Here is a 26,538-nt window from a genome sequence, read left to right as displayed (position 1 = left end):
TGATGCTATACAACTTGTAGCCCACAATAAAATGAATGGACTTAACTCAAAAGTTGTTGGTTTGTTGGTGAATTTGTCCCGCGAGTTTTTCATTTCCAGTTTAGCCAACTATATAGTTTAGCCTCACGAAAGCAACTTGAAATATGTGCTTTCAAACAATTGTCTCTTTGTCACACGTTGTGATATTGTGAATATTTAGCCAACATTATTGCGGCCTTGTTTGGTCAAAGGTTTTCTTTAAAGAAAATGTCGTTTGATAAAGATGAAACGCACCAGGTAAGAACATTATCATTAGTGTCTATGAAACAGCAATATAAGCTCAAGCCTAGTAAATGTTACATAGACGCTGCTGGCAACGGTTTAACTTTAGGAAGGGCTATTGCAGCACAAGTTAAAATTCTTACGCTATCATTCCTGTTTGGAAAGTCCGTAGAACCTTTTTTTTTATTTAATTGAACGTGTTAACTTCCAGAGGCTAAAGGCAGCGGTCCATTTCACAGTGGGCCGCCTGTGTCAGGAGCTGGGAGAGGATCACCGGAGAGAGTTCAATCGACAGGTCATAGCAGCAATAGCAGAGACAACCTTCAGACAATGTGGTGGGTGATAAACAGTAGGCCTACATAAAATAAAATGGATTGGCGTTTGTGCAATCCATTATTAGCTCTGAAACAAACAATATCTTGAAAAGGGTATTCGGCATATGATATGAAATGTTAATTTCATAATATATCAATATCATGGACAAAATAATTAGGATTCCCAGTGTCCTCCCGATAATTATGAAGATGTTTTTAAAACTCTTTAAAATGGCCTTTAAAGTAAGTAACCTAAGGAAATGTTTAGCCTATAGATAACACTTTTGAAATCGGTTACAAAGGGCTACCACTTGCAGCCTACACATACATTGATATCATAAATAAGAATAGACACAATTAGAATACAAAAACACAATATAAAGGGGCATAGCCCTTTACAAGAAGGTTGATGTATAAAGGTGAAAGGGAAGGAAAAACACTCAACGGTCCAAATATCAGCAGACCTGAGGTATTGAGGGAGATGTTCAGTTTAATAGTCTGGCAACTGCATATGGGATATACTGGAATTACTTTACCTTACATTTTATTAAGAAACACATTTTTTATTACATCACCGATAAGACAAATAGGTTTATTTTTATTTATTTGGTAAACATTATTTTTCACGAAAAACAAAAATATCTTAAACTTTTTTTTGTGGGGGATACAATGGGAAAGCTTGAGCAATGGTGACAGGTTTAGGTTTTTGGAATGACTGGAACGATGCAGCTCCCCCTTGAAGCCATTCAATATCCATTTTGAGTCACTAATTTAATTTAAAATGAATAATATTATAATAAAGGAAATTCACCTTTCACCCCTAAAGTGTATACTTGCTTTATTACATTAATGGAATTATGTATTGCAGGGTTTTATTTTATGATTGGTTGCATGCACTTCAAAATAGGTTACCGAGTTAAAACATTTCAAAAGGTATCTACCAGCCCTGCCTTCATTCAATTAAGCAGCTTATACGTGTCTCTGCATCAACCAATTCCACCAAAATTTGTTTTGTCTACCAAAGAGACCACTGAGGCATCTTTAAGCTAAGGGGTTTAGAGGCTGAGCTCTAAAACCTAGATGCCTATTTGAAAATTACCTCCAAATCTTAAAAGGGTTGCATTGATAATTTTTCTTAAAACACTGCAAAAACCACATATGAAGAGTACTCTCCATTTCCTTGTTACTTTCCCCCTGGGTCATTGTTTGGATGTTAAAAAAAACTTAAGCTAGAACTGGCTCTGGTATATTTTAATGTGTAGATAGAATAAAAAAATAAGAGCTTTAATTTGTTTGCTGGTTGAGTTAAATAGAATTTAAATGATGGTGGGAATAGAAAATGGGTGTACCAATTTTTTCAAACCCCTTTTTTATATTAACAGATGTAGACAGATATATGAACTATGTTAAGCATGTCATTTCAAAGCTGGAAAATCTTAACTCAAAATCCTACTTCTGGCTCTCACTTTTTTCCAGATGTATTTGCAAAAGATCTAGAGGCCTTTGCAAGGTGAGCATCGTTATTTGTTACAATATTATAAGATTAGGTAACCCTTTACTATCTCGTTATATAGCCAAAAGACCTGGTGAAGATTGTTTGTCTTAGTCCAACCTATAAGAAGTATATTTTTTCTGTTTTAATATCTCATTGGATTTCAGGCATGCTAAAAGAAGCACAGTTTCTGTAGAAGATGTAAAGCTTGTTGCCCGTCGCAGTTCTGCACTGGTGAGTTATTTCAACTGTAAAGGATCATCACATAATCAAGCAGTAAACTGGAACTATGTAGGGGTATATACACTCTACAGCAGACATGTAATGTTTTATTTGCCTTTATTTATTTCAGTCCAACTACATACAAAATAAAAGTGAAGAACTGAACCAGGAAAAGAAGAATACTGGGAAGAGGAAGAGCAGAGACACTGAAGAGGAAAGCAGAGAATAAAGACAAGACGAAGGCAGGCCCGCAGCATGTGCCCAACATTCAAATAAAAATGTATCATTAAAAATAGTCAAGTGCCAGTACAGGTGCATTGGTAATTTTTTCATTGGAATAATGTATTCATTCTGTACACTTGCTGAGAATTTATAGCAAATATGTAAACTCCAGGGACCTGCTGATGCAATGGCAAAATATAGTGCATTTTGCACTAGTTTGATTAACTGATTAGAATGTGGCTAGTTTTGAACATGGTCTTAAAAGGACTATGAAGCCATCTTAGAAATATATCAGGTCAGTTTGGAGTATTAAACTAGATATGCACCGTTTAGCACTTGGGGAAACAAGGGACTGTAAAGACTTATCAGACAAACTATCCATGATGCAAGTGACCACTTCATAAGCTCTATCTGTGCAATCCAATGCACCAGCCAGTTGTATGACTGTCAAAGAAACTGATGGTGTTGTACTAGACCTTCATCTTCTAGTGTAGTCTGCCCCCTTGTGTATTTAAATGGGACACAATATCAAATAGGGTTAGGGTTACACCACTATCTTTCGATGGGAGCTCAGTATTTAAAACATTGTATTTACACGTCATTCAGCATTCAATTTATTTATGGCAGAAACTTTAATTGAAGAGCAATAGATTGTACATGTGTACCCATTACCAAGAAAGTAGCCAGTGTACAGGGTCACCTTCAAATTCTCATCACCAAATCTTAGGGCTCAACAATGTGCATTGCCATGAGTTGTTTTATTACTTCAGCCAAATTAGGTACACCAAATATTGTTTAGAGGGGTGATGCCACATTTCTGATCCAATGTGTATTAAGGTTCAGATAAAGACACTCCCGCTAAACTTAAATCTACCTGTGAATAATAATAAAAAAAGGGATAAGCCATCAAAAGCAGAAAAAAAAGACAGGTACTACCCCATGTCATGTCTGAGAAGGCCATACACTGTAAGTGTTGGAACTTCCATCGTCGTCCTTCAGAACAGACTTCAGTCAGGGTTCAAACGGAGACCTCGACCAGCGGAGCCCAAGGTCCCTAGATATGTGAATCGAATTAGATGTTTTTTATTTGACAAATTGACTCAAGTATTATCAACTAAGCATATATTCAAATGAACTTTATTAGAGAACTCCCTTCATTTGACATGTTTTCAAACACTTCACAAACAAGAGCTACTGGGAACCATTGGACACACCACTCCACGTTCTCACACCACCACTCGCGTCCCCCAGTCTCCAGCAGGTGTCATCCACATCAAGTACACACTTACAGATCAGATCAATAACATGAAAGCACACACCATTCAAATCAGATAATATAAGCAATACAAATATCACAACATTCCACTACATTTTGATATTTCTGCACTTGATCAACATACTTAAAGAGTAAGGAAAAACTTGCAAAGATTAAAAAAAAAAGAAAATCTTGAAGTACTAATCAAAGAATGTCCATGTTAGGGGAGGTGCTTGTAGCATCTGCAGCTTCCACTCACACACTCAAAAAAGCAGTCAAATTGGGCTCTTTCACCGCACAACCAGTTCCGTTTCACGCGTCTCTCCGTTCGCTCACTCATCGCTTCACTCTTCGCCACAAGCCATCCTCAATCGCACTCATCAGTTCTTAAAATGTCAGTTGGGCAGTTCTCTTCATTTAAAAGTGGATAAAAGTGAAAACACCCACCGTCTCTTAGAACATGCGGAGTGAATCCGTTGTTTGATGGCAAAGCATTTACAGGTGTGGGAAGAGGAAGAATGATACCGATATCACCCCAAGAATACTGCCATAGAGGAGCTTCCTCACAGGGAAATGGAAGAGAGGTGAACTGCAGAAGAGATTTGAATGAAGGCTTTTCCACAGAACTTGACTGCAAATAAAGTTGCACTTAAAACATTTACGTTTCAACCAGATTCTTCCCAATGCAAGATTGCCTTTAGGCCGATGACAAAGCCAGATAATGATGAACCACAAAGTGTCATGCATTTTCAAAATGGTTATATCACATTTCACAATACATGCATTAAAGAATCCAGTTGAAATGGATAGAAACAATTGAGACATCAAAAATAGCACTTAAGTCAGAAATCCTGGTAAACAATTCACTTCAACACTTTCTAAATGAAATCTTAAGCATTTTTGCCGAATGTACAAAACATCTTCCACAAAATTGTTAAGTCTTCAGATACGCATCAACACCAGGTATACATTTTTGAAAAGACTAATCTTTGTCACAATACTTACCAAACAGACACTAAACCTACATACCCCACCCAGATGACTTTGACTCCATACTGGACCCAAAACCTGAGCTAAAGCCAGTACCGCTGGTTGTAGAGTTTGACCCTGTTCCCCAGCCAAGACTAGCTGAGCTGGTGCCGTAGTTGCCGTTACCTGTACTGAAAGACTGACTCTGGTCCCTACTAGAGCTTGTTCCACTTGCAGTGGTGCCTGAGGTGGATGTCTGCTGCTGGCTAGCCAGCATACCCATCATCCCCCAACTACTCTGCAGAGCAGCCTGAGCGGCAGCCATCATGGCTGGGTTCAGACTGAAGTTACCAAAATTAGCCAGACTACTGTTAGCGCTGCTCCCTAACCCACTGCGGCTACTACCAAATGCTTGAGCTCCAAACCCATTGCCAAACCGTGTTGCACGATCAAACTGCCTACTGCCATGTTTGGGCTCAGCATTTGAGATGTGAACGCTGACACCTTTAATTATTAGGTCCTCGCCACAGAGACCTGCGGCAACCTGTGAGGGAAAAGACACAAATCAGGTAATCTGGACAAAGGTACTACAACAACAAGAAAGTCATTTTAACACATTTAGCATCATACCTGATCATCTGCAAATGTGACAAAGGCAAAAGCTCGGAATGGCTTAGGGATAAAGACATCTGTGACTTCTCCGTACTGCATAAAGAATTGCCGTAGGTCGTCAGTGGTAATGTCTTCTGTGCAACGGCCTACAAACACTTTACGGCACCTCATTGGCTCATCTGGACCCTGCTGTTGACGAGAAATAAATAAACAATAATTAGCCATATGGGTCAAGTGTTTCAAGTGTTAGCAACAATGTAAACCCAGTTCTCATTCCCATAATGTGTAGGGAATGGGGATATGCATTGACATTACCATATCATCTACCTTCGAATTAGGGAGCTTGCAGTCACACCATCTCCCGTCAATCATATGGCGCTGGGAGACAACCTTTTCTTGAACTTCATACTCTGTGAACCTTACGAAGCCAAATCCTTTAGAGTTACCAGTCTTGGCATCTCGTTTGACCTGCGACACAAACATATCAAGCAATGATGAACAACTGTCGCCACATAAAGTACAAAGCAAAGCAATGTGTATTTTATTCATGTTTCTATAATTATACCTGAACCATGATGACTTCTCCAAATGTGCCAAAGTAGTCTTTCAGGTCCTGTTCACTTGTTTTCCAAGGAAGACCAAGTACAATCAGGTCAGATGTCTTCATGTCCCCTCTCTTCATTTTCACAGCAGAGGATGCATCAATTTCCTCCATCTTCCTTTTGTTGTCTGAAATGTGATCAACACAGATTAACAACTAAAAAAATATATTTTAAACTGACAGACATTGAGACGTGTCTACCCCCACCATCGCTACTTTGACACAAGGTACAAATATCCAATTTTCACAATGTTCTGCAAATTAGTTTAACATCAAAGGACAATGTTTCACAAGTGCAAAATACATTGACCAGGGTTAGACATAACCAATGGCCCGGGGCCAGTAAAATCATATGCAGGGCAAGTTGATTGGCCAGTCACTGGCCCGCCCGGGCTAGTAACGGCCAATCACAGTTCAGTATCTTTTTGTAGACTACATCATGGTTCATTGAAATGCGCGTTGAGAGTCGTAATGAAAGCAGTGTTTATTTAAGACTCAATATAATAAACCTAATATAAAATATATTTTTTAATGAAAGGCCAGTGGACAAATGATGCGTGGGCGTTTTGACAGGCGGAGCAACAAGCGGGCGCACTTTCGCTCCGTTGGCAGAGCTGCCTACCGTCCGCCTGCGAGTCGACAAATCAATCGACTTACTTTGCCCCCTTTCTTTCTTCCCACAGCAGAGGTTGAGATGCAGAAAATTAAGTGATAACTGCGCTTTTCCTTTAGCTGCCGCCGTAATGTTACAGTATTGGCATCAAAGCCGTAATGGTAATACAATTTTTTTTTTAGCTGCTGTGAAGTCGTCTCCGGTGATTGTGTCGGTTGTAGACAGAAACTAACGGAGGGACTCGGATCACTGGACAGTTCCTTTAGTCACGCAGTTTGTCTGCCGACATGGCACTGTGTTTTCAGGCTCGAGACATACAATCAGATCGCGGAAGTCTTTCCCATTGAAATCGCTAACGAGGGGAATATATCCGGTTATTATTTTAGCCACAAACTACAGTTCTTCTGTAAAAAATTTAACTTTTAACGCTCCATCGCGTGACGTTTAGCCGCGTTGGCCAATCAGCGGTGAGCTTGACCCGACGTCACGGACATCGGCACGGTGGGAGGACAACACAGAGGCTGAGAAACACCGAGTAGGAAATGTATTTGCGGCTGGCTGGTGATATGAAGCCGCTCGGGGTCGGGTTAGAAGACGTGGGGAAAGTGAGCCAGGAGAATGGGCTTCCTGGTTAATTCAGTGAATATGTGCGGCTGTGCTTTAGCCGATAAACCAGTTAGTTAACTCACCCGGTTGTGTGCGGCCACCACCTCCACATAACGGCTAAGTCCGGGGAACTTTCACAACGAGTATGCCTATATCTACACCAGCCACGGTCCCGTCACAGCCAGGTAGGGTAATGTAGGCTACTTGCCTTTATTTTCTACTGCCCTGCGCACAATGCTGCTGTAAATGTGTTTGGTATGGTGCTGCCTTGCTGTTTGTGTTCATTTCCGAGTGGCGTGAATCTGTAATGCTGTTTTTTAAGGCTATTTGTTCCGTTCAGTTGCTGTTTATTTGTCTTTAGGCACAATTGTTGGCCGTGTTGTTGTTTTTGTGCGGACATGAACGCTGTTGTGTCGGGTCGGGTCTGATCGCAGCCATGGTTGATTAGGGGAATAAATATATCGGGGGGGAGACTAGCTGCGTAGCGTTGGGCGTGTTGAACCATTTTTTGACACAAAATGACCAAGCGCCAGATCAGGTGCGTTGGGCGCTTTGGCCACCGCACCCAACGCGTTTGGTGTGTTCGCACCTTAAGACCTTTAGCTTACAATGCTAGATGCTACAGAACGAGAATGATTCTACATCCGCTACGTCATGGCTATGCTTGCCGCCCTCTTACTTGATAGGTCCATAATGCCGCTACGTCATGCTTCCGGGCCGCATGGTATTTCCGCATTAGTACTTCCGTGTGGCTTCCCTGCGCCAATGAGCAGCTTTCATAGGAATGAATGAGCGCTGTGTTTCAATCCGGTGTCCATTTCTATATATGCCCATGAGTTGACACCACTCGAATAAATAATACTTCCTAAGCTTGTTGAATATTTTTAAAAAGGGGAGGTGCCAATTAGAATGTATGTTATTTTAGAAGCTGTAGTTCCTCTAGATTGTTTTTGCTTTTTTTACTATACATTACATACAACTCTAGTGTCATCCAATTGGAAACAGGAACAAGCTCTGAAATTACCAATAAGTAAATATAACTTGTCTGTTTTTATAATGTCCCTCCAATAAAGTTTGTTTGCATCTATATTGGTATCGGCCAGATGTACCTACATACACTGCAATTATATAAACATTTGAAACATTGTGTTTTACGTTTCGAAGAGGCCTTTGAAAGGCGTGATAGAACAAAAAACGAATCTATTTTCAGTGTGCCAGAGGTACATCATGAATTATAAATAGCGTTACATTTGACCACCTGTTCGAAAACAGTGTTAGCTAAAAGACAAAGGAATGCAAGAAGCGTATATCTACCTTTAGGATAGTTCACCACAAACACGACATTCCCCCATCCGTTTTCTGGCGCGTGCAGGATCCCTTCAACGAGACGCACACCTCGCATGCACTGAGACACGGGGCTCCTGAAACGTAGGCCACAGGCGCCTGGAAACTGAGCAGCCACTGTTGAGAGCAGCACAGTGCCATCGTCCTCGGACGGAATCTCCATGGGCTCCTCGTTTTCTTCCTCAGCTACTCGAATGTACACTTCGGCCATTTTAGCCCCCGAAAAAATAAAACTTCTTGCTTGTATCAAAACGATAGCAGTTAGCCCGCTATGAATGAGTCAGGCTAAGTGGTTGGTTGTATTTGATGAAAACACGTTTCTAGACAAATACTACTGCACTTATGTCGTTATGTTTGGTTTAGTCAATTGTCTTATTAAGAATATTTCTGCCGTCTGAACTAAAGAGCGTTCACCGACCTTACTGTTTCCTTTGTTCGCTGTGTCGTCAACACCGGACAACGACGGAGAACAGAGCCACTTAATAAAACTGCGCACGCTCCGTTGCTAACTAATCCGAAAAAAAGATTAACTGAAAATGACTAATCAAAACTCAATAAAACACTCGCCTCTTCCGAAATACAAAAGTTAGAAATAAAGCGTAGAATATTTTTTTCCACGAGGCGGACGACGAAACCTGGCCTACCAAAATGGCATTATATAAGGGAGAACGGAACTACGTCATTTCCTTGGACGGTTTCATGTCCTGGCGGGTAATGTCCACGGTGTGTCCTTAATAAAGGCAGTAATTTAATCAATCAGAAGTACCAAGTTGTTAAACCGACCCTTATGTTGTTGTATTTATTTGTTTTGTGAATATTGTCTAATAAAACTGAATCAATTGTATCGCAGGCAATCAATTGTAATCTTGTATCCCCCCCTTGTAAGAGATTATGTAGTCCAGGTTTAAAACGTCCACTACAGCTTCAGCTTCCGTTGTTGACGTGATGTCGGCAGAGATGGGAAGATGGCGGACCGTGAAACTGACAGGCTATAGGAAAAAAGGAAAGCGGGCATTACATGCATGGACCTATATAGAACATGCCGCGAAATGTCTCACTTTCATTTTTTATCAGAAGGTTTTGGCTTAGAATTTAGACGTCCTAGTTTATATAATATTATTATCGAACATAATTGTTTTGCTAATTCTTGCAGTCAGGTCACGTGCATGAACAAGGTAAACATTAGGGCTACCTTTTCCTTTCTTTGATGCGCAGGCATTAGTTTTTTTATTATAAAATTAATTACAAGTCCGAGCTATAGTGTTAGTCTACATTGATAAATTGGATGTTCAATTCATGATCAATTTGTAAACCTGTCCCAATGCCAACCAACAATATCCGTTGATTGATCATATGGAATGGGACACTTCAAAGCAAAAAAGCATAATCCAGTAATTATATCAAAGATTAAAACATATAGTCAATGGTAAAAATCATCACACGATATTTAGCTTTTATTCAGATTTGTTTTCCCGAAAACTAAAAGAGGCAACAATATAGCAAATACACGAACCCACAACGTTACCTATAGTCCGGTGTAAAACACTATTGTAGAATAAAAGGAGCTGAGTATTTTAAGGTCTAAAAAAACTAAGGAACACCCCCACAATTATTAAACCTTCTCAGAATATTAAATCAACAAAGCCAAAATCAATTGGTGTCTATTTAATTTTAAGCTTGATCATGGCCCTCATATTGGGGAGTTAACTTGCTGGGTTCACATGCTCCTTGGATGGTCCGACTTAACCAGTTCGATGTTTTTTGTTCAGCTATTCTGGAGAATGTGTGTTTGTCAAAATTAGTGAAGATCTCATCTAGTTCCCCTACCTGTATACTACTAGCTGTAGTTTGGTCTGGCTGTGCGAGACTACCCTACATGTAAATACTGTGTCGGGTGAAAAAAAATCCAGTGTTAACATCCTAGGCTTTGTATTCTACAATAGCTTTGTATTCTACAATAGTGTTTAACACCGGACTATAGGTAACGTTGTGGGTTCGTGTATTTGCTATATTGTTGCCTCTTTTAGGTCTGCAGACCCATGTTCTGTACTGTGTTTACAGATGCAGAGTAAAGAGTGCCGCCTGTTTAAGAAAAATAATAATACAGCCTCTAAAATTCCCTCTCAAAGTGCACCAGATTGATGCATTTTACTTTAAAAAGGTAAAATAAATTCCGGGGGCGGGGGGGCCTGCCCCCGGACCCCACCCCAACAAGGTACAGGGTCCCTCCAACAGTATCCCAAAGTCCTGTGGGAAACACTGACTCCCTTAATATGTTTTTGCCATTAATTGTATGTATCGGTGTGGAAAAGTCAGTGTACCTGACTGGATAGGGAGGAGTGGGGGGCCCTTTAAAAGTTTGTGCCCAGGGGCCCATTATCTCATAATCCGTCTATGGTCTGCAGTGCACATAAAAGCATTCTTTCTCCCAAATCGCTGACTTGAAGTCGTAATGTGCAAAACAAAAAAAACACACTCAATTTACAGACTATTTCGATAACACGTGAATGCAGCATATCACAAGGATGAAAAATTTAAAAATCTGACTGACAAACGTGAAGTATGAGCTACATGACAGAACAATTCAAATTCTGGATTCAACTCAACAAAAAGATCTCAAACAGCTTTTTATTACATTTTTCAATCAATAACAGTACAATTTAGTACAGTATCTATCTTGCATCCAGCTCACCGTGTAACACCAACAGACTGAAATGAAATACAAAAAGTGAAAAGGTACATAAGGGTGCAGAGCTCTATAATATTAATGGAAAGAGAAAAGGGAATCCATCGCAGTTGAATTGCATTTTCACTTGTGGCCACACAAATACATCACATTTATTGTACATCATCGCAGAAAAAAGAAAAGTGAAAATATGTCACAACTTTAACAAAAGTGCTTCTGTATACAGTGAAATGTTTGTCATTCAGATGCTCTGATTTTCAATTTAAGACCAAGAAATAATTTTTTTTACAAAAGTTTTAGTATGGACAGTATGTGAGGGTGTTTTTGTTCCATTGAGTGTGAAGAATTGAAGGAGAGAATAGGACTCGTCAAGATATAATTCTCACAATGATTGTTATAATTATTAAAAAAATTGGCATCAATAGAACTGGTAAGCAAAATTTACACTAAGTATGCAATCGATATTAAGTCTTTCTCCATTCTTGCGCACTCTGGTGCATAGCGTTACCAGTATTAGTACATGATGTATGCAGAAGTGGAGCCAAAAAAATGGCTTCTATTAAGTTCAATCAATAGGTTACTCTCCTTTTCAGAAACAAAAAAAAAATCTAGGATTTTGCACCATTGAAAGCAAGTCTACAGCATGCACATCTAAATTAACTCATGGCAGACAAAATTAAATGTCTTAACTTAAAACAGACCATTATTTTCAGACATTGATTTGTACATTTCATTCACAGAGTTGCAACTGCAGTCCCAAGCAAAGGAAGTGTCTATTTAGTCAGGTGAGGCGTTTCACTCAAAGTGGATACTTAACACAATCCCCCATCCATATAATAAAATCCAGCCATGCCCCAATTATCTCAGCACCTTCCTTGTTACCCCACCCGTTCCCGCTCAGTCACAGACATGTACAAGAATTAAGGGGGTAAATTGTATAAGTTACTCGTAATAACTCCTTTTGTACTGGAATGAGCATTCATAACTTATAGCATGTGCTTGGTTAGTTAACAAAGTATTAGTTGAGAGGCAAAGCTTCTTCATGTGCAAAAGGCTGTGATGAAACAAAAACAGCTAGTATATAAATACATCATGGACATTTTGAAAGCTGCTCGTGTAATATGATCCAAGCTTTTACTCGCTTACTATTACTTGCTGCATGATTTCTCTCATCTGTCTTATATGATTTAACTGGATTAGAAAGACAAGCTGTAATTCAAACATATCTAAAACACTAAAGAAGTATGACAAAAAGAAAGCCATCAAGAATAACAAACCATCAGAATAGAATTCTTAAAAAAAAAAAAAAGTTAAATAATTTGTACAATTACACTCCAACATTTGCTTTCAAGACTCACACATTTGCATGGGATGATAGTGTTGTTTTCTCTTTCAAGGTAACATAAAATGGTCCAAGAAGGAATGAACAAGTTTCTGATTTGATACCACAGGAGATCCTTTCATAACTAGGTGATAAACAATTGTGCTCTTCTTTGTGTAGGAAAGGCATTGGTTTCCCTTCGTTTTTGTGGTGTCCAAGTCAGTTTAAACAGTGTTGAAGAAGATGCTGTGAACATTCTGAAGTTGTAATGGTCTTCCAGTCAACTTTGGAGTTAAAAGAACATCTGGGAAACAAAGACAAATGAAATTTAGAATTTAACTAATCTAACCTGATCTACTGTTGAGCTAATCTGTCTTGTGTTATTTTAAGACCTTATTGACAAAGATCAAAACAGAAAGCTAACTACTGACACAAACGGGCATAATAATGCAGAAGGTTGATTGTGTTCATTATATCTACAACCACATACAGACAAAGGCTTACAGTTAATTGGCCTTTTCGGGATTCTGCAAAATTGAAATACATTTTTCCCCTGAATAATTCAGTTTAACGAAAAATGTCACTATGTTAAAGCTGAACATTCAATTCTACAGTGGAATATTTCTTTCTGCAGTTGGTAAAAACAACTTTTACTGTTATCTGACTGAAGTTTGATATTACTGTAAGTCACTGAAATTAGTGCACTGATTGGTCATTGTAATAGATGTATTCTCTTCAATATAAAAAAGAAAACTTAAACAAATAATAGAAGCAGTTGTAGTAGTTCTCCTGATGTTTATCTAGAACTCAATAAAAAAATGAGGGGAAAGATTGTTTTTGTTGATTAGGTCATACGTCGCTTTTTTGTATGATTAAGTCATAGGAGATCACAAAGATCCATTCAAGCAAACATGTGTCTCTAGTATGCAGCCCAGAAAGGATTAAAACGGAAAGACATTTCATTGCACCCTCAACTCTCTTTGTAAGGGCACAAAGTTAGCGCAAGGGCACACCAGCTTCCACTTCAGCCAAGCAAAAGATGAAGCTTCAACAAACACGAGCAATTACAGGTTTTAGGACTAGGACATTACAAGAAATAGCCTAGGTACAAATTTAAGAAAATGTGAAACAATCAGAAAAAAAAAAAAAACCTTCAGGCTTCAATTCCAGATCTTCAGAAAACTGTCCCAGGATCCCGTTGCAACTGCCATGCCATCATCAGTAACGCCCAGGCAGCTTACACGGTTGTCATGTCCAGCCAACACCCCTAAAAGAGTTCAACAATTGTAATTTAGTTTTAAGGACTAAAAAAGGCTACACAGAAAGAATCGCTGACTCCACCTTTAATGCTTTAACTACTCACCAGCACGGTCAGCTTTTAGTGTGTCCCACACATTACAGTTGAAGTCATCATATCCCGCCAGAAGAAGACGGCCACTCTTGGAGAATGCAACAGAAGTGATGCCACATATGATATTGTCATGAGAGTAGATCATTAATTCCTGATCAGCACGCAGATCAAACAGCCTGCAGGTAGCATCATCGGAGCCCGTGGCAAAGGCATTGCCATTAGGGAAGAACTAAAAATGACGAGAGAAATCCTTAATGCACAATAGAGGAATACACAGGAACAAAAAGTACATCTAACACAACCCAAAATGCAATTTCACATGAAGGAAATAAAAAAAAATATGATGTTTTGAATCTTCAACATCACTTACACAGATGGCATTGATGTCAGACTCATGGCCGGTAAATGTCTGTCTGCACATGCCCTCTCGGACATCCCAGAGTTTAGCAGAGGCATCACATGCACCTGAGACGAATAACCGTGTGTCAGGGGCCAATGACAGGCTCATGACATCACCAGTGTGTCCCGCAAATGTGGTTGTCTGCTGGCCAGTCTCAATGTCCCAAAGTGCACTGGAAAAAAAACAAATACACACAATTAAGATACTGTTTGCCATTTGTCCAATGTTCTGACCTTTTGCACAATTTTAGCCATACTTTTACTTACCAAGTGGTATCTCCAGAGCTTGTAACAATCTGGTTGTCATCAAGAAAGCGACAACAGGACAGGTATCCTGTATTTAAAAAAAACAAAAGTCGATTTTAATATTGAATTTCATGGTAAATATATATCTAGCAGTAGAAAATTGAACAGCACATTTGTATAAATATCCTTAATCCAAATCATAAACAGTAAATGAATCAGCTACTACATTTAGGAATTAAATAATAATTTAGGGAATTACAAACACCTTTATTATTTTGTTTTTATGGAATGGAATATGGAATTGAGATTCTAGTTTTACGATCTATTTAGTCGACTATCAAGTGACAACATAAACCAATCTTTTATAATTCTTCAAGGACTTTTACTGTTAAGCTTAAGATATTATGTGACGGATCAAACAAATCAGAGTAGATCATATACCTGTATGTCCGGCGAGCTCACGGCTTACGCGTACATTCCCTTCGCGTGTTTTCAGGTTGTAAATGGAGCAGATGTTGTCTAAGCCACCACAGGCCACATAATTTCCTGAAGGTGCATATGCGCATGTCATGACCCAGGAAGATCGAAGTGGAATGGCATGAACCTACGATAGAAGTGACACAGAAACAAATTGCTTAACTTACTATGAAGTCCTTTTTTGTCAAAGGAAATTCAAAAACATTTTGTTAATTTAAATGTTTAACCAGGACAGGTCACCAAGTGAAGCACTCATAACCCAAGTAACAAGAGCAAGTGAAAGAAGAAGAGAGCTCATGAAGCACTGTTTAGACATCGCAACAGCATCCTGTATAATCAGCCCTGGATGCCTCCCATTTTCTTGGAAACATAATACTACATATCAATCAATAAGCTGCTACTTCATCATAATGTGGCAGCTTAATTTAACAAAGGCTGAAACTCACAGTGTTCCTATTTAAGAACCCTATAAGAATAAATGTATCCCATGTATGATTCTGACCCCAATCTGGCCTGCAATCTTCACAGCAGGTCGGGACATACACTGGATAAATGACCCTTTCATATTTTAATTTCCAGTTGGATTTAATGTCCGCAATATCAGGCTCGATGTAAATGTTTTTTCAAAGTCACGACACAAACAGCTTCTTCAATATACAAGAACTTTTACATTTTAAGTGTTCAGTCTTTGGTGAAGAGGGCCAAATAGTCTATCGGGCAAGCAAACTGTGCACCGCACAAACCATTTACTGCACAGAGACATTAGCCGCAAAGCTAAAGCAACAAATGCCTCTCTCAGCTGATTTGCAACCCTTTTAAGCATGGGTAGAGTCTGATAGTACCCCGCCTTTTAATGTTATTGTAACCTTAGAACTTCCAAAACATTAGCTGCATGGCGTAAAATATAGTGCAGTAGGAACAGAAATAAAAAATTCTTAAAAGATACAGTGTAATTGAAACCAGGCCTTATCATTCATTTGTATCTGTTTTTCAAATTAGTAAACAGATGGCATTTGTAAATTCAACCATTACTTCATCACCCCTGTCAGAAAGCATTTCTTACCTTATTTGTGGTATAGCTGTCCCAAATAATGAGTTTGCCATCTTGAGAGGCACTGACCAGGAGCCTAAACGAATAAGAACAGCAATATAAACACCACCGCAACCACAAGGAAATGGGCTGGAGGAAAACAATGCCTACCAAAGTGCTGAAAAACTTGATGTTATATCACAAAATACAGCCGCATCAGTGTGACAGCACATACATTTAGGCCTTTTCTACTAGATTATGGCAATTAGGTTACCTCGAATCTGTTCCCCAATGCATGGCGTAGATTTTAGCCAAATGACCCCGCAGCGTTCGTCTTGTACGCATCTGGATTCGACCAACGGGGTCAATATTAGCTGTGATCTGCAAAATATTAATATTCTGATTAATTTCAGGGCAGATGCTTGCAACGTAGAGAAATCAGATCATAATGTTAAATGTTACCTGTGATAGTGTGGCATCTGCGCATGCTTTCCTGGCATCCTGAAAAGAAGAAAAACTAAAATCTTGAGGGCAATATTTCTCTATCTCACATCCATCCATAGGCTTTACTTAATAATTTATGAAATGGCATTTTAAAGTGTTTTTTTACTCACTCTGATCTGATTTTTGAGCTGCTCTGCCTCCTGGCGTAACTGGTCCAGTTCACTCATTTTCCTCTGCTTTTTCTATTACCTTTACTCCAGCTACCGGGGGACTTGTTGATCTAAAAACGATAAGAAAGAGAATCACTTTAATCATTCACACAGATCTTAATTTTAAATTCAACACAATATTTTCAAATGTAATAAAAGTGGACGTGCACCCATTTCAGACAAAACCAAATATTTTAAACAGCAGAAAGAAATGGAAGAAGACTTCTCAATCGACTAAAAGGTTAGGGTACAATGTATTGATGGTTTATAGTTCAATCTCACTTTCCCACTAGCCTGGCACCGCCCGCCTACCTACTTTCGCTCAATTTTAATTTCCCTTCAGTAGTCAATCTGGGTGCGTGGTATTATTCGCGGGATTTCTCCGCTAGATTTTTACCTGTCCAATCAGCGAACAGAGGGAGTGGTTGAGAACAATGACGTGCGCCAGTTTCAGTTGTAGTCAGAAGCTGGCGCATGACATTCGTCACAACCAAACGTTATGCGATTGGTTGGCAGATCCAGAGTGGCATCCAATAGTTTTAAACTTCAACAGACACCCGCCTTCAAGTGAGTTTATGTTTTGGCGCTTTTCCACCGCATGGTATCAGCTCGACTCGACTCAACTCGCATTTTTGGCGTTTCCACCGCAATTTCATGGTACCTGGTACCTGGTAGCGGCTGCTTTTTTGGTATCGCCTCGCTCTAGGTTCCAAGCGAGCTGAGCCGATGCTAAAAGGTGACGTCGGCAGACGGCCGGCCACTGATTGGCCAGAGACTATTGTCTGGCCAATCAGTGGTCTGCCAACGCTTCTGATTGGCCAGAGACTACCGGCTTCATTCTGTTGTTTATTCTCCCCAACTCTCCGGGACTTTTGAGTGTATTTACGCCGTGTGCAGCCTACTCTGGCTTTCTTTCATTTGATTTGCATCACAGATCCGAATTTTTCTCCATATATTCGCTAAGCTCACCCAGTGTTGGTTGTTGGGGAAGTTACTTTTAACATACGAGAGGATACATGTAGGGCAGCTAGCAGCTAGGCTAAATAGTAGCCAGCTGGGACAGACATGATAGCGAGCGATTACATTACAAGCCTCGGACTGAACTGATTACCTCCAGTGTTTCCCACTAATGTATCATTCCGTGGCGGGCCGCCACACTTTCATTTTGCCCCGCCACACTTTCATTTTTTTATTTTTATTTTTTTTTACATATGTATATTTTACTATTTAAAAATATACATGTATACATTTCATTTGCAATGCGCAAGTTTCACTTGGAAACAATAGCATTTCCGCATAAAAATCTTTAACGTGTGATTCGCGCTGTGATCTCAAGAAACAATATTTCCTTCAATCATGGACGTATTATCAAAGCGCCGCTTGAGGGATCAAGGCTTCAATCTCCCCGAGTCAATCAGCCCCTCCCCCTGCGGTGTCAACACGCGCTGTGACTGTATTCATAAGTAGCTATTTTCTGCAATTTTTCCATCACAATTCATTCTGCGCTCTTTGAGCACCCTCTGCTGGAAAGAATATTGTGAGCTATCCTTCGTGATTGTAGTCACAGTTATTTGAGTACTAGTAATTCAACAATCTAATAAAACAAAAGGGCGCTTGTGTTCACTCTTTTGAACCACAGGTAACCACCACCTTTGCTTCATTTTTTTGATGGCTCAAATGTGTATCATAGAAAATTATTTATTCATTAACCATTGATAAGTGTGTTAAACTCCATCTTAATCACCATTTATATAGGAATAGTGTTCCTCAAAGTACACCAGATTGATGCATTTAACATTTAAAAAGGTACAAAATTTTCTTCCGGGGGAGCATACCCCCGGACCCCCCTAGGGGGGTCGGGGCCCCCCCACCCTATCAAAAAATTATGTGGGAAACACTGACCTCAGTAAAATATTCAGGCTGAGACACGGCTTGCATTTGAAAACACGTATCCTGAAACAAGCACTAAACAGTCAACTTTATCATGCCCGTGTTTACGTGCATAGGGATGTACATGACGCATCCCTACAGCTGACTGTGTGGCAGTCACACATCGGGACAACAACCATCCCTTTTAATGGCCCGTAGCAATATTCTTCTACTTCTTTTAGCAAACAGATACAAGGGGGGTATTTCTTAAACATTTTTCATTTAGGACCAGGCTTCTTCCCACCTAAATGTCGCTAATATAATCCAAACCACAATTCTGATTGCCACACAAATCCTGTCAAAGTTGTAATCCATAAATTAAGTTCAAATATATCAAATAGTGAGTAAAAACAATGGTGATTGAGCATATGCCCCACTGATGAAAGCTCTTCAGGGCTCAACGCTAAGGTTTTTTTTCACTTGCCCGACCGGGCAAGTGGATCTGAATTCTACTTGCCCGAAGTCAATTTTGACTGGCCCCTATATAAAAATGTTTCTATTAGTCGTGTTCAAATAATTGTAATATATTTGCTCTTTATTGACAATGTATAAACAAATCATGGACAGTATTATAGATGAGTTAAAGGTCATACTGAAAGTGGAGGCTATTATTCAAATATTATTTGAGTTGGAACATTTGTAATTTTTTTGTTTCTAAACCTACAATAACTGCAAACAAGACATGTTTTATGCAAACAAATCATGTAAAGAACTTTAACAGCACTTATTTTTATTTGTTTTACCTTATTCCTTTTACAACAGCAATTCTTTAAAACTTCTTTCTGCAAACATTTGTTTAGGCCTACAACAATCTGTTTTAAAGTTTTATTTTTTTCACTATAGGCTATTATTTTAATGTGTGTATGAGTGATTTGATTCAAAATCTTGGCTCAGGCCAGGCTGTTTTGAACACTTTTCCAGTAGCTTACTTTTAAGCTTCCACTGCCTCATGGTATGAGAAGTCAGACACCTCTGGGCCATTTATTGAGATCTATGCAGGCTGTAGAGATGTTCCTCTGCTAACTGTTGCTGATGTTTGTGTTGAACTGCACAGCAGAGCTAACGTTAGCATCCCCGCTACTACTTGGTTCACGTTGGGTGCATAATGCATTTAAAAAACGCGGATATTTTCGCTGCTTTTCAGACGGTCGGGGTCGACTTCACTCCATTTATAATGTACTCGTTGGCTTTTGGACTTTCTGTCACATCAACCTACTGCGTGTAGTTCTCTTCTCTACCTCTCTAACTGGGTGTGTGCTCACCGGTGTTGTGCCGAGTCTGCGTGTGTGTGTGTGTATCGGCAGTGGAGCCCCGCCCCCCCTTCACAAAACGGAGCAGAGAGGAGAGGAGAGATGCAACGTAGCAGACACTACGCGCACAAAAATTAGCGTTAATGTAATAATTAGCACCAGTTAAATATGAAAATAGACCATAGATAGATTACGTGTATTTGGCGATTAAAAATAAATAAATAAGAAATATGATTTTTTTTTTATTATTCAAGAATTTCAGCGGAACCTCCCGGTTGCCCAGTCGGGCATGCCAGTTGTCATAGTTACTGGCCCGACATGGCATTTTACTTGCCCCGGGACGTCGGGCAATCCTTATTGTTGAGCCCTGCTCTTCTATTTGCTGCTTTGCCCAGTAATACTATTGGACTCTGTGCTGATTTTCCCACGCAGCAGTGGTGCGTTCCCTTGAACTCAGGACTTCAGACCCGTCAGTAGTGCATTCCAGTACATCTGTACGTTTTTTTATTTAGTTTTTATCTCTCATACAGTATACTTTTTTATAAGACATGGTCTTAGGTCTCACATTTTTAAAACTGGTCGAAGGGTAATTCTGCACACTGCTGCCGTGTATGAATCTGTCTGTCATTCTCATAACTTCTGGGGCACATTTGAACAGAACACACAGAGAAAGCTTTCCACAGGTAAGAACTGCCAATCTTCTGACTTCATACGGTCACTATCACTAATGTTAGTTTTTTAAAGAAATTCTGTTCAAGAAGAGCATGCAATTACATTTAAGTCCACTAGAAAAAACAATGCAATTCAAATGTATCACATTGCAGCTTTATGGCATGACTTTCCAGTGATCTGAAAATAAATCATTATCCTGTTGACCTCAATCCATGATATACTGGGAATTTAAGACTAGTGATCAATACGCCACTTATATTAATAAAAGGGCCCAAAGGCATTCTAGGAGTTCATCCAATAAAATGTATTCTAAAACTTGTGCCATGATTCAAATAGCATACTCCGAATATAATACTCATATCTTGAATTACTTGAATTTTTACATTATTTCAAGTCAGTTATTTCTGGGAAGCCAGACAAATGAAATTAAATACTACAGCCAGAATGAGCGGTCCTGTACTGGATTCAACTCGTATTTATTGTTCTGACAGAAAGAAATTACCTATTTGAGAAAAGTTGAGTTAATTGATTATTAATTTGCATGGGCATTGATGATATAACAATACAAACACAGTGAAGGACACAATTATTAGAACACTTGCCAGATCTGAAAATATTTACCTTTTTTGCCTCCAAAATATATTTTTAATTTCAAAATGTTCTTGAAATACACAGATGGTTGTTCTGAGCACAAACAATATCAAATGAAGTCAGTCCTACTGTTTTTATCCACTTTCAAACTGTAATATTTGGTATGTCCACCTTTTGCAGCAATTACATAAGCACATCTCTCTGGCATAAAGTGACTTTATTAAAGTCAATATATTTCCTGAGAACTTCCACACTAATGTTATCCCATTCCTTCTACAACTGAAACCAAAAGGCTTTCCTTTGAATATACAATAGATCTGTCCAGTTTATTTTCCAACTCGCCCCAAATTTGCTCGATGGGGTTGAGGTCCATTATTTTCAATGTTCCAGCAGATTTCTTCTGTCGCAGGTAGTACCGGCAATAGTTATAGATATAGTTAAAGAATGTTTCGGGTCATTGTCCCCTTGAAAAGTAGCCTGGCATTCCCAGACCTGCCACTAGGCGCTGGCAAATTAAATTTGCTGCGCGTGTTGGTCTGGAGACGCTCCGTTGAAGCTTATCAAGACTACCAGAAATCTGGTATAACGTTTCAATTGGTTCTATCTAATATGGGCGCGCCAGAGCCCTTTATATGGTGCTCTGGGGAGGACGTAACCGGATGACGACAGTGACGTGCATGCGACGTCGAAGCTGTGATAGTAAACATCAAAGATGGCTGCGGATATGTTGTGTGAGTTTGAGACTGCTTTGGCCTCGACCCTTAACGAATTGGAAGACGGGACTCATAGCTTTCACTAGCAAGTAAGTGGAATGTTCTGTTTTGCCGACCGACAACGGCAAACGTTTAATTGAACAGTTTAACAGCTGTTCGCTAAACGAACGGGGCTTACGTCACTTGTGCATCGCTCTGATTGGTTGTAGTGCTATCCAACTGCGTGCAGTGGCATTTGAAATGCACGAGTAGGAGCCGCCCCTAGAGTTGGAAATTACTATTGATCGTCGCCAGACCCTCTATCGTTCAAGATATCAGGGTCAGGATTTCCAGGCTACTTGAAAAGTAAATCTGGGCCAGAATGCTGTGCTATACTTTCTTATCCATGATGCCATCAACTTTCACAAAGTCACCTGTTCCTGAGGCTGAAATGGCTCCACACATCATAATACTACCCCCTGCACAACAAATCTGATCTGATCACTTGCAATTTAAAAGTCACTTTTAAAAATCAGATTGATTTGAGAAACAAAACAATAGTGCCTGCCGTTTTAAGAAGGCCAACATGGCCGCAAGCAACAGTTGTGCACATTTTAATAAATATACGGTCTTATTTTAAATAATCTCATTAGTTTTGAGTATTTGTTTGTGAAATAGTCCCTGATCGCTTACCGATTCCACTTATCATGGAAAATGGATACCCTTGTGCTAAGATCCATCAAATAAATTATTAAAGTGCGTCAGACAGAATTACATTAGGAAACACATTTTCACCATAATGGATGCAGGTGTGTTTAACTCCCCCAAACCCCCCCCCCCAAAAAAAAATACAGTCTTTTTAAATTGCTATTAAAAGCAAGTCACTGAAAGCTGAGAAATGTGTTGATCCCTTATTTATTGAAAAAGGAAAACATAACAAATCTCTATCTTAACAGGTTAATATGTAACATTAGAAATAGACTAAAGAAAAGATAATTTGCACAAATGATGACATCATTCAGTTTGACCGATCTTGACTTTCCAGTCACCTTATCTGGTATATTTGAGTCAGTAGGCCTATGTTTCTACAGGTTTCAGGACAAGAGCATACATCTTCTCTGCCTGACTATGTTATCCTTAAAGTCCTGTGATTGGTTAACCTTTTAAACACAGTTTATCCTCTCTTTTTCTGTGAGAAAATGAAATACAAGTTGTGATGAATTATATTGATAATTAAATTTACTAATGCCCAAATAGTAAGTTAAATGTTACATTTTCTCTCTTTGCATACAGTCTACATAAACAAGAACACAATGTGGATACACAAACACCTCAATAATGTCTTAGCAAAATATATTAATTTGATATTAAATAACACAAACCTTTTGTCCTAAATCCAATACTTATAAAATGCAATGCACAAGAAGATGCAATTAATTTTCGTTGTGTTGACTATTTTTATAGCAACCCATCAAAAGATGTGATTGCCTGGAGACATTTCAGATCTGAATTTTAAATATTCCACATTAAAAATATTATTTCCGATTGAGCTCTGTGGATGCTTACAGTTAAGATTTCTTCTCCCTCATCACTTCTCATTTCCAAGCGCCTGATCAGGGTCAGCTGACTGCATGATAAACAATGAGCTGTGGCAAACAGCCTGGAGTTGTAGCTCACTAGCTGTTCTCAGGTCCCTTAAGGGCAGTCTGAGCCTGATACTTTCGAAAAAGGTGTCTCCTTCACTTCAAGTTAAAAATAAATAAAAATGTATCACACTCAGCAGCAATGTACATCTCTTCTCCAAGGAAAAATCTGCTTTATTGTACTGTTAAACAATGACAGTGCAATGTTTCACAGGGCTAAAGCTGGATCATAGAAAAGGCCATAACCAGCAATATCACTAAAACTCCATAATCCTAAAAGCTAAAATCCTCAGTCAATGAGTCCCTAATCCTGTCCATGTCCACTTACATAAACAGCTGGTGAAGCCAGCCCAGGCATTAGAAATATGTTTTCTCAATAATAAAAGGATAAGTTTAATCTTAATTCTTTTACACACAACATACTTTAAAGAAAGTGCCTGGATTTCCTTGCTTGCCAGCCAAATAACAAGCGTAATACAGTTCCTTTTGTTTAAATTTTTCATTTGTTAAACTAAGGTGGAGTTAAATTTTCAAGGATTCCATGTATATTAAAAAAAGGGGAATTACATACATAATTGGCACAATTAATAGTGATTATTAAGAAAATGATTAGGCTACTGCATGACAGATATAGCTGAGTGTACAAAGTAATATAATCCACATACCTGACATGTATATTTTCTAGGCAATGTGTGCACAGGTTTAAGCTAACATTGTCTGTAGTGTACTGATAGTTGACTTAGTCATTATGTGCAGTACTGTGATTTGCCTACAACGGTAGAATAGTTTGCATTGTATTTGAATGGCAGCTGGATAGCTGTTCAGTCTCTTTCATTTGTTTAGAAGGTTGGGCTACATAGGTTCTACACATTTGTAATGAATGTTTTATAAATCAGCACTAAAATGTGGCAAATGACATACAATTCGTTTTTGACAAAGTAATAATTTAAATTGCATTTAAATTTCTAAATGTATTGAAAGATGCACAATGTACTGATAAAATGACTTGCACTGATGAAAATCTGAGAAGATGCAGCTAAACGCCATCTTGCAGACTGCTGTCCGCTAGTTAGCTTGCTAGCAAGCTTGACAGTGTAGGCCTGCAGGCAGGGCAGAGCTAGTATTCAAGACAGCAATGAACTCGTCGTATTAACTACTTCACTTGCGATTAAACAATGTCCGGTAAACAAGCAGAGTTGATCTATCGTAAGATCCGCTCATTTTGACGACGGATCAACCTAATAGTTAGTTGCGTGTAATGCAATAAGAAGAAAAAACTACACACGGCCACTTAAGGGTAGACTCAGCAGCTCTTCCGCAATTACATGGAGTGCTATGTAGTTAGCTTTTCAACCAACACAGTGGATAAATCTGGAACTCGGCGGTTGTTCGGCCTCCAGAAATCCACTTACTTGCATACTAACAATCTCGTTAAACCGATGGTGTACAGTTGATTTGATTACGACGTATCCGTTTATTTATTTGGTTCTCTAACCCTATAGTGGACCTGAGCCTGTAAAAGCTGCAAGGTCGGGCAGCGATGGCCTGTTTGACTCCAGTAAGCAGAAAATGCAATAACAGATACGGGCCATTTTTTATAAAGTAGATGACCATCTATCACTCATAGCTGCCTCAAAGCCAATTAGCTAACTGGTGATAAGTAACTAACGTTACCAACCCAAGTTAAAGGAGTAGCACCGGCGCGACCGCTTCGTTGCAGGAAGGCAGCAATGTGCTAACTTATTAGTTCGGATTGTGGTAGAAAAAAAATGAGAAAAAAAGGGTGTAAACGCGGTAACATGAACTCGCATTAACAACGCGTAGCTGTTAAATATAAACATGTGTGTGCCATTTTCAAGTTAAGTGGTGATGTAGCGTGCCCTGTTATGGCCAATAACTAATATTTGCTTTTATTTGTTTACGGGACGTTTATCGTTGCAGCCCAACCCAGTGTGTCATCATCCACTGACAGCAACATTTGTATATGTAACATTTCGAGTACAAGAAGTCCAGTCCTAACTGTGAACAGTTAATTACACATAATATAATCCCAGCTGTCCTAGATATCTTTTGGTAATTAACTGCAGTACTGTAAGTACAGTATATAGGCCAAGAGGCACCTCCGCTGGGCCATTGCTGACACCCTGCCTCACTGCCAGGGGCTCTCGCTAACATGAACGGTTGTTAACCGATCTCATTTGACTAGGTGCATAAGCCTGTTACGTGTAAATAAACTATGTGGCAGTCTACTTATCCGCCACAATACTGAGCCTTAGGATCCACCGCTGCACACATCAGTGTACCCCTGCTACTTGTATTTGGTTAAGATTAAATAGCCAATTTAACGTTAGCTAAGCGCAGCTAATCAAAATGCTAGCTATCGCTACCCCACCCCCGGACAGTTCAATTCCGACACTATTCATCAGCTGAAAAATCAACAGTTACTGTGAAATATTGATGATCAGCATGATAAACGCTTTTTTCCACCTTACCTTGTTCAATTTGAGTTTGATTTTGCGTTTTGGCATTGACTGGAAAACAAGACGGCGAATACCTCCGATCCACGCATCAACGAACACCACAGCGCTAGTTCACTAACTAGCTTAGCCAGCTAGCGTTAGTTTCCCGAGGAGCAGCCCTTCCCAACGCAGGCTACGGCTGAGGAGCCTGACAACCTCAGCCAACCAACCGGAGAGGGGAGAAGGAGAGGGGGGGTGGGGTCACACCCACTAGCCTTGTACAGAAGACACTGCCCAGGCAGACAACAAAGCTAATCTTTAAAGTCACTATACCTCATTCAAAAAGGCAGCCTACTGTCTCCCTTTTGCCAAAATTAACATCTGCCCTTTCCGTAGCAACACTCTCGTCCGCCGTCCATCGAAAGACGAGATGGGCGCGGTAACCCTGCATTTAGCGCTGGGAAACCCCACGCTGCAGCAGCGATGGGCAGAGAAGCTTCGATTGGTGTTTTATCAAACAGCGTTATTATCAATCACGTTGAACAATGTCTAGCACTTTTCATTTGTTATATGTGCATTTCATTAGAGAGGACTAAAAGCCAAGAGAACACGGTGTTCGTTTTTCTTC

General features: G+C 39.5%; 3 protein-coding genes across 4 annotated transcripts; 1 reads left to right on the top strand and 2 right to left on the bottom strand.

The window, feature by feature from the left end:
* Positions 1 to 111: 111 nt before the first annotated feature.
* Positions 112 to 2,595, top strand: cenps (centromere protein S). Its single transcript, XM_080026679.1, has 5 exons — positions 112 to 276; positions 473 to 596; positions 2,052 to 2,085; positions 2,235 to 2,301; positions 2,420 to 2,595. The coding sequence occupies exons 1-5, from the start codon at positions 247 to 249 to the stop codon at positions 2,516 to 2,518; spliced, it is 354 nt and encodes a 117-aa protein (XP_079882805.1). The 5' UTR covers positions 112 to 246; the 3' UTR covers positions 2,519 to 2,595.
* Positions 2,596 to 3,632: 1,037 nt separating this feature from the next.
* tardbpb (TAR DNA binding protein b) lies at positions 3,633 to 9,158 on the bottom strand. 2 transcript variants are annotated; one of them, XM_080026677.1, is made up of 5 exons: positions 8,482 to 9,158; positions 5,913 to 6,076; positions 5,663 to 5,815; positions 5,366 to 5,536; positions 3,633 to 5,279 (listed from the first exon to the last, which is right to left on the bottom strand). In XM_080026677.1, the coding sequence occupies exons 1-5, from the start codon at positions 8,720 to 8,722 to the stop codon at positions 4,788 to 4,790; spliced, it is 1,221 nt and encodes a 406-aa protein (XP_079882803.1). In that variant the 5' UTR covers positions 8,723 to 9,158; the 3' UTR covers positions 3,633 to 4,787. The 2 variants fall into 2 exon arrangements, with proteins under 2 accessions (XP_079882803.1, XP_079882804.1); XM_080026678.1 differs by having other exon boundaries at positions 5,675 to 5,815.
* Positions 9,159 to 11,121: 1,963 nt separating this feature from the next.
* gnb1b (guanine nucleotide binding protein (G protein), beta polypeptide 1b) lies at positions 11,122 to 26,318 on the bottom strand. The gene is made up of 11 exons (XM_080026041.1): positions 25,944 to 26,318; positions 16,636 to 16,745; positions 16,484 to 16,522; positions 16,296 to 16,402; positions 16,055 to 16,118; positions 14,956 to 15,118; positions 14,536 to 14,602; positions 14,240 to 14,441; positions 13,882 to 14,098; positions 13,670 to 13,785; positions 11,122 to 12,822 (listed from the first exon to the last, which is right to left on the bottom strand). Exons 2-10 carry the CDS (start codon positions 16,690 to 16,692, stop codon positions 13,679 to 13,681), a joined length of 1,023 nt encoding a protein of 340 aa, XP_079882167.1. The 5' UTR covers positions 16,693 to 16,745; positions 25,944 to 26,318; the 3' UTR covers positions 11,122 to 12,822; positions 13,670 to 13,678.
* Between the last annotated feature and the right edge of the window lie 220 nt (positions 26,319 to 26,538).

Source organism: Ammodytes marinus, assembly GCF_949987685.1.
Source record: "Ammodytes marinus genome assembly, chromosome: 4".
Classification (NCBI taxonomy): Eukaryota; Metazoa; Chordata; class Actinopteri; order Uranoscopiformes; family Ammodytidae; genus Ammodytes; species Ammodytes marinus.
The sequence above is the reverse complement of the archived record's forward strand: the minus strand, read 5'-3'. Positions and strand labels throughout refer to the sequence as shown.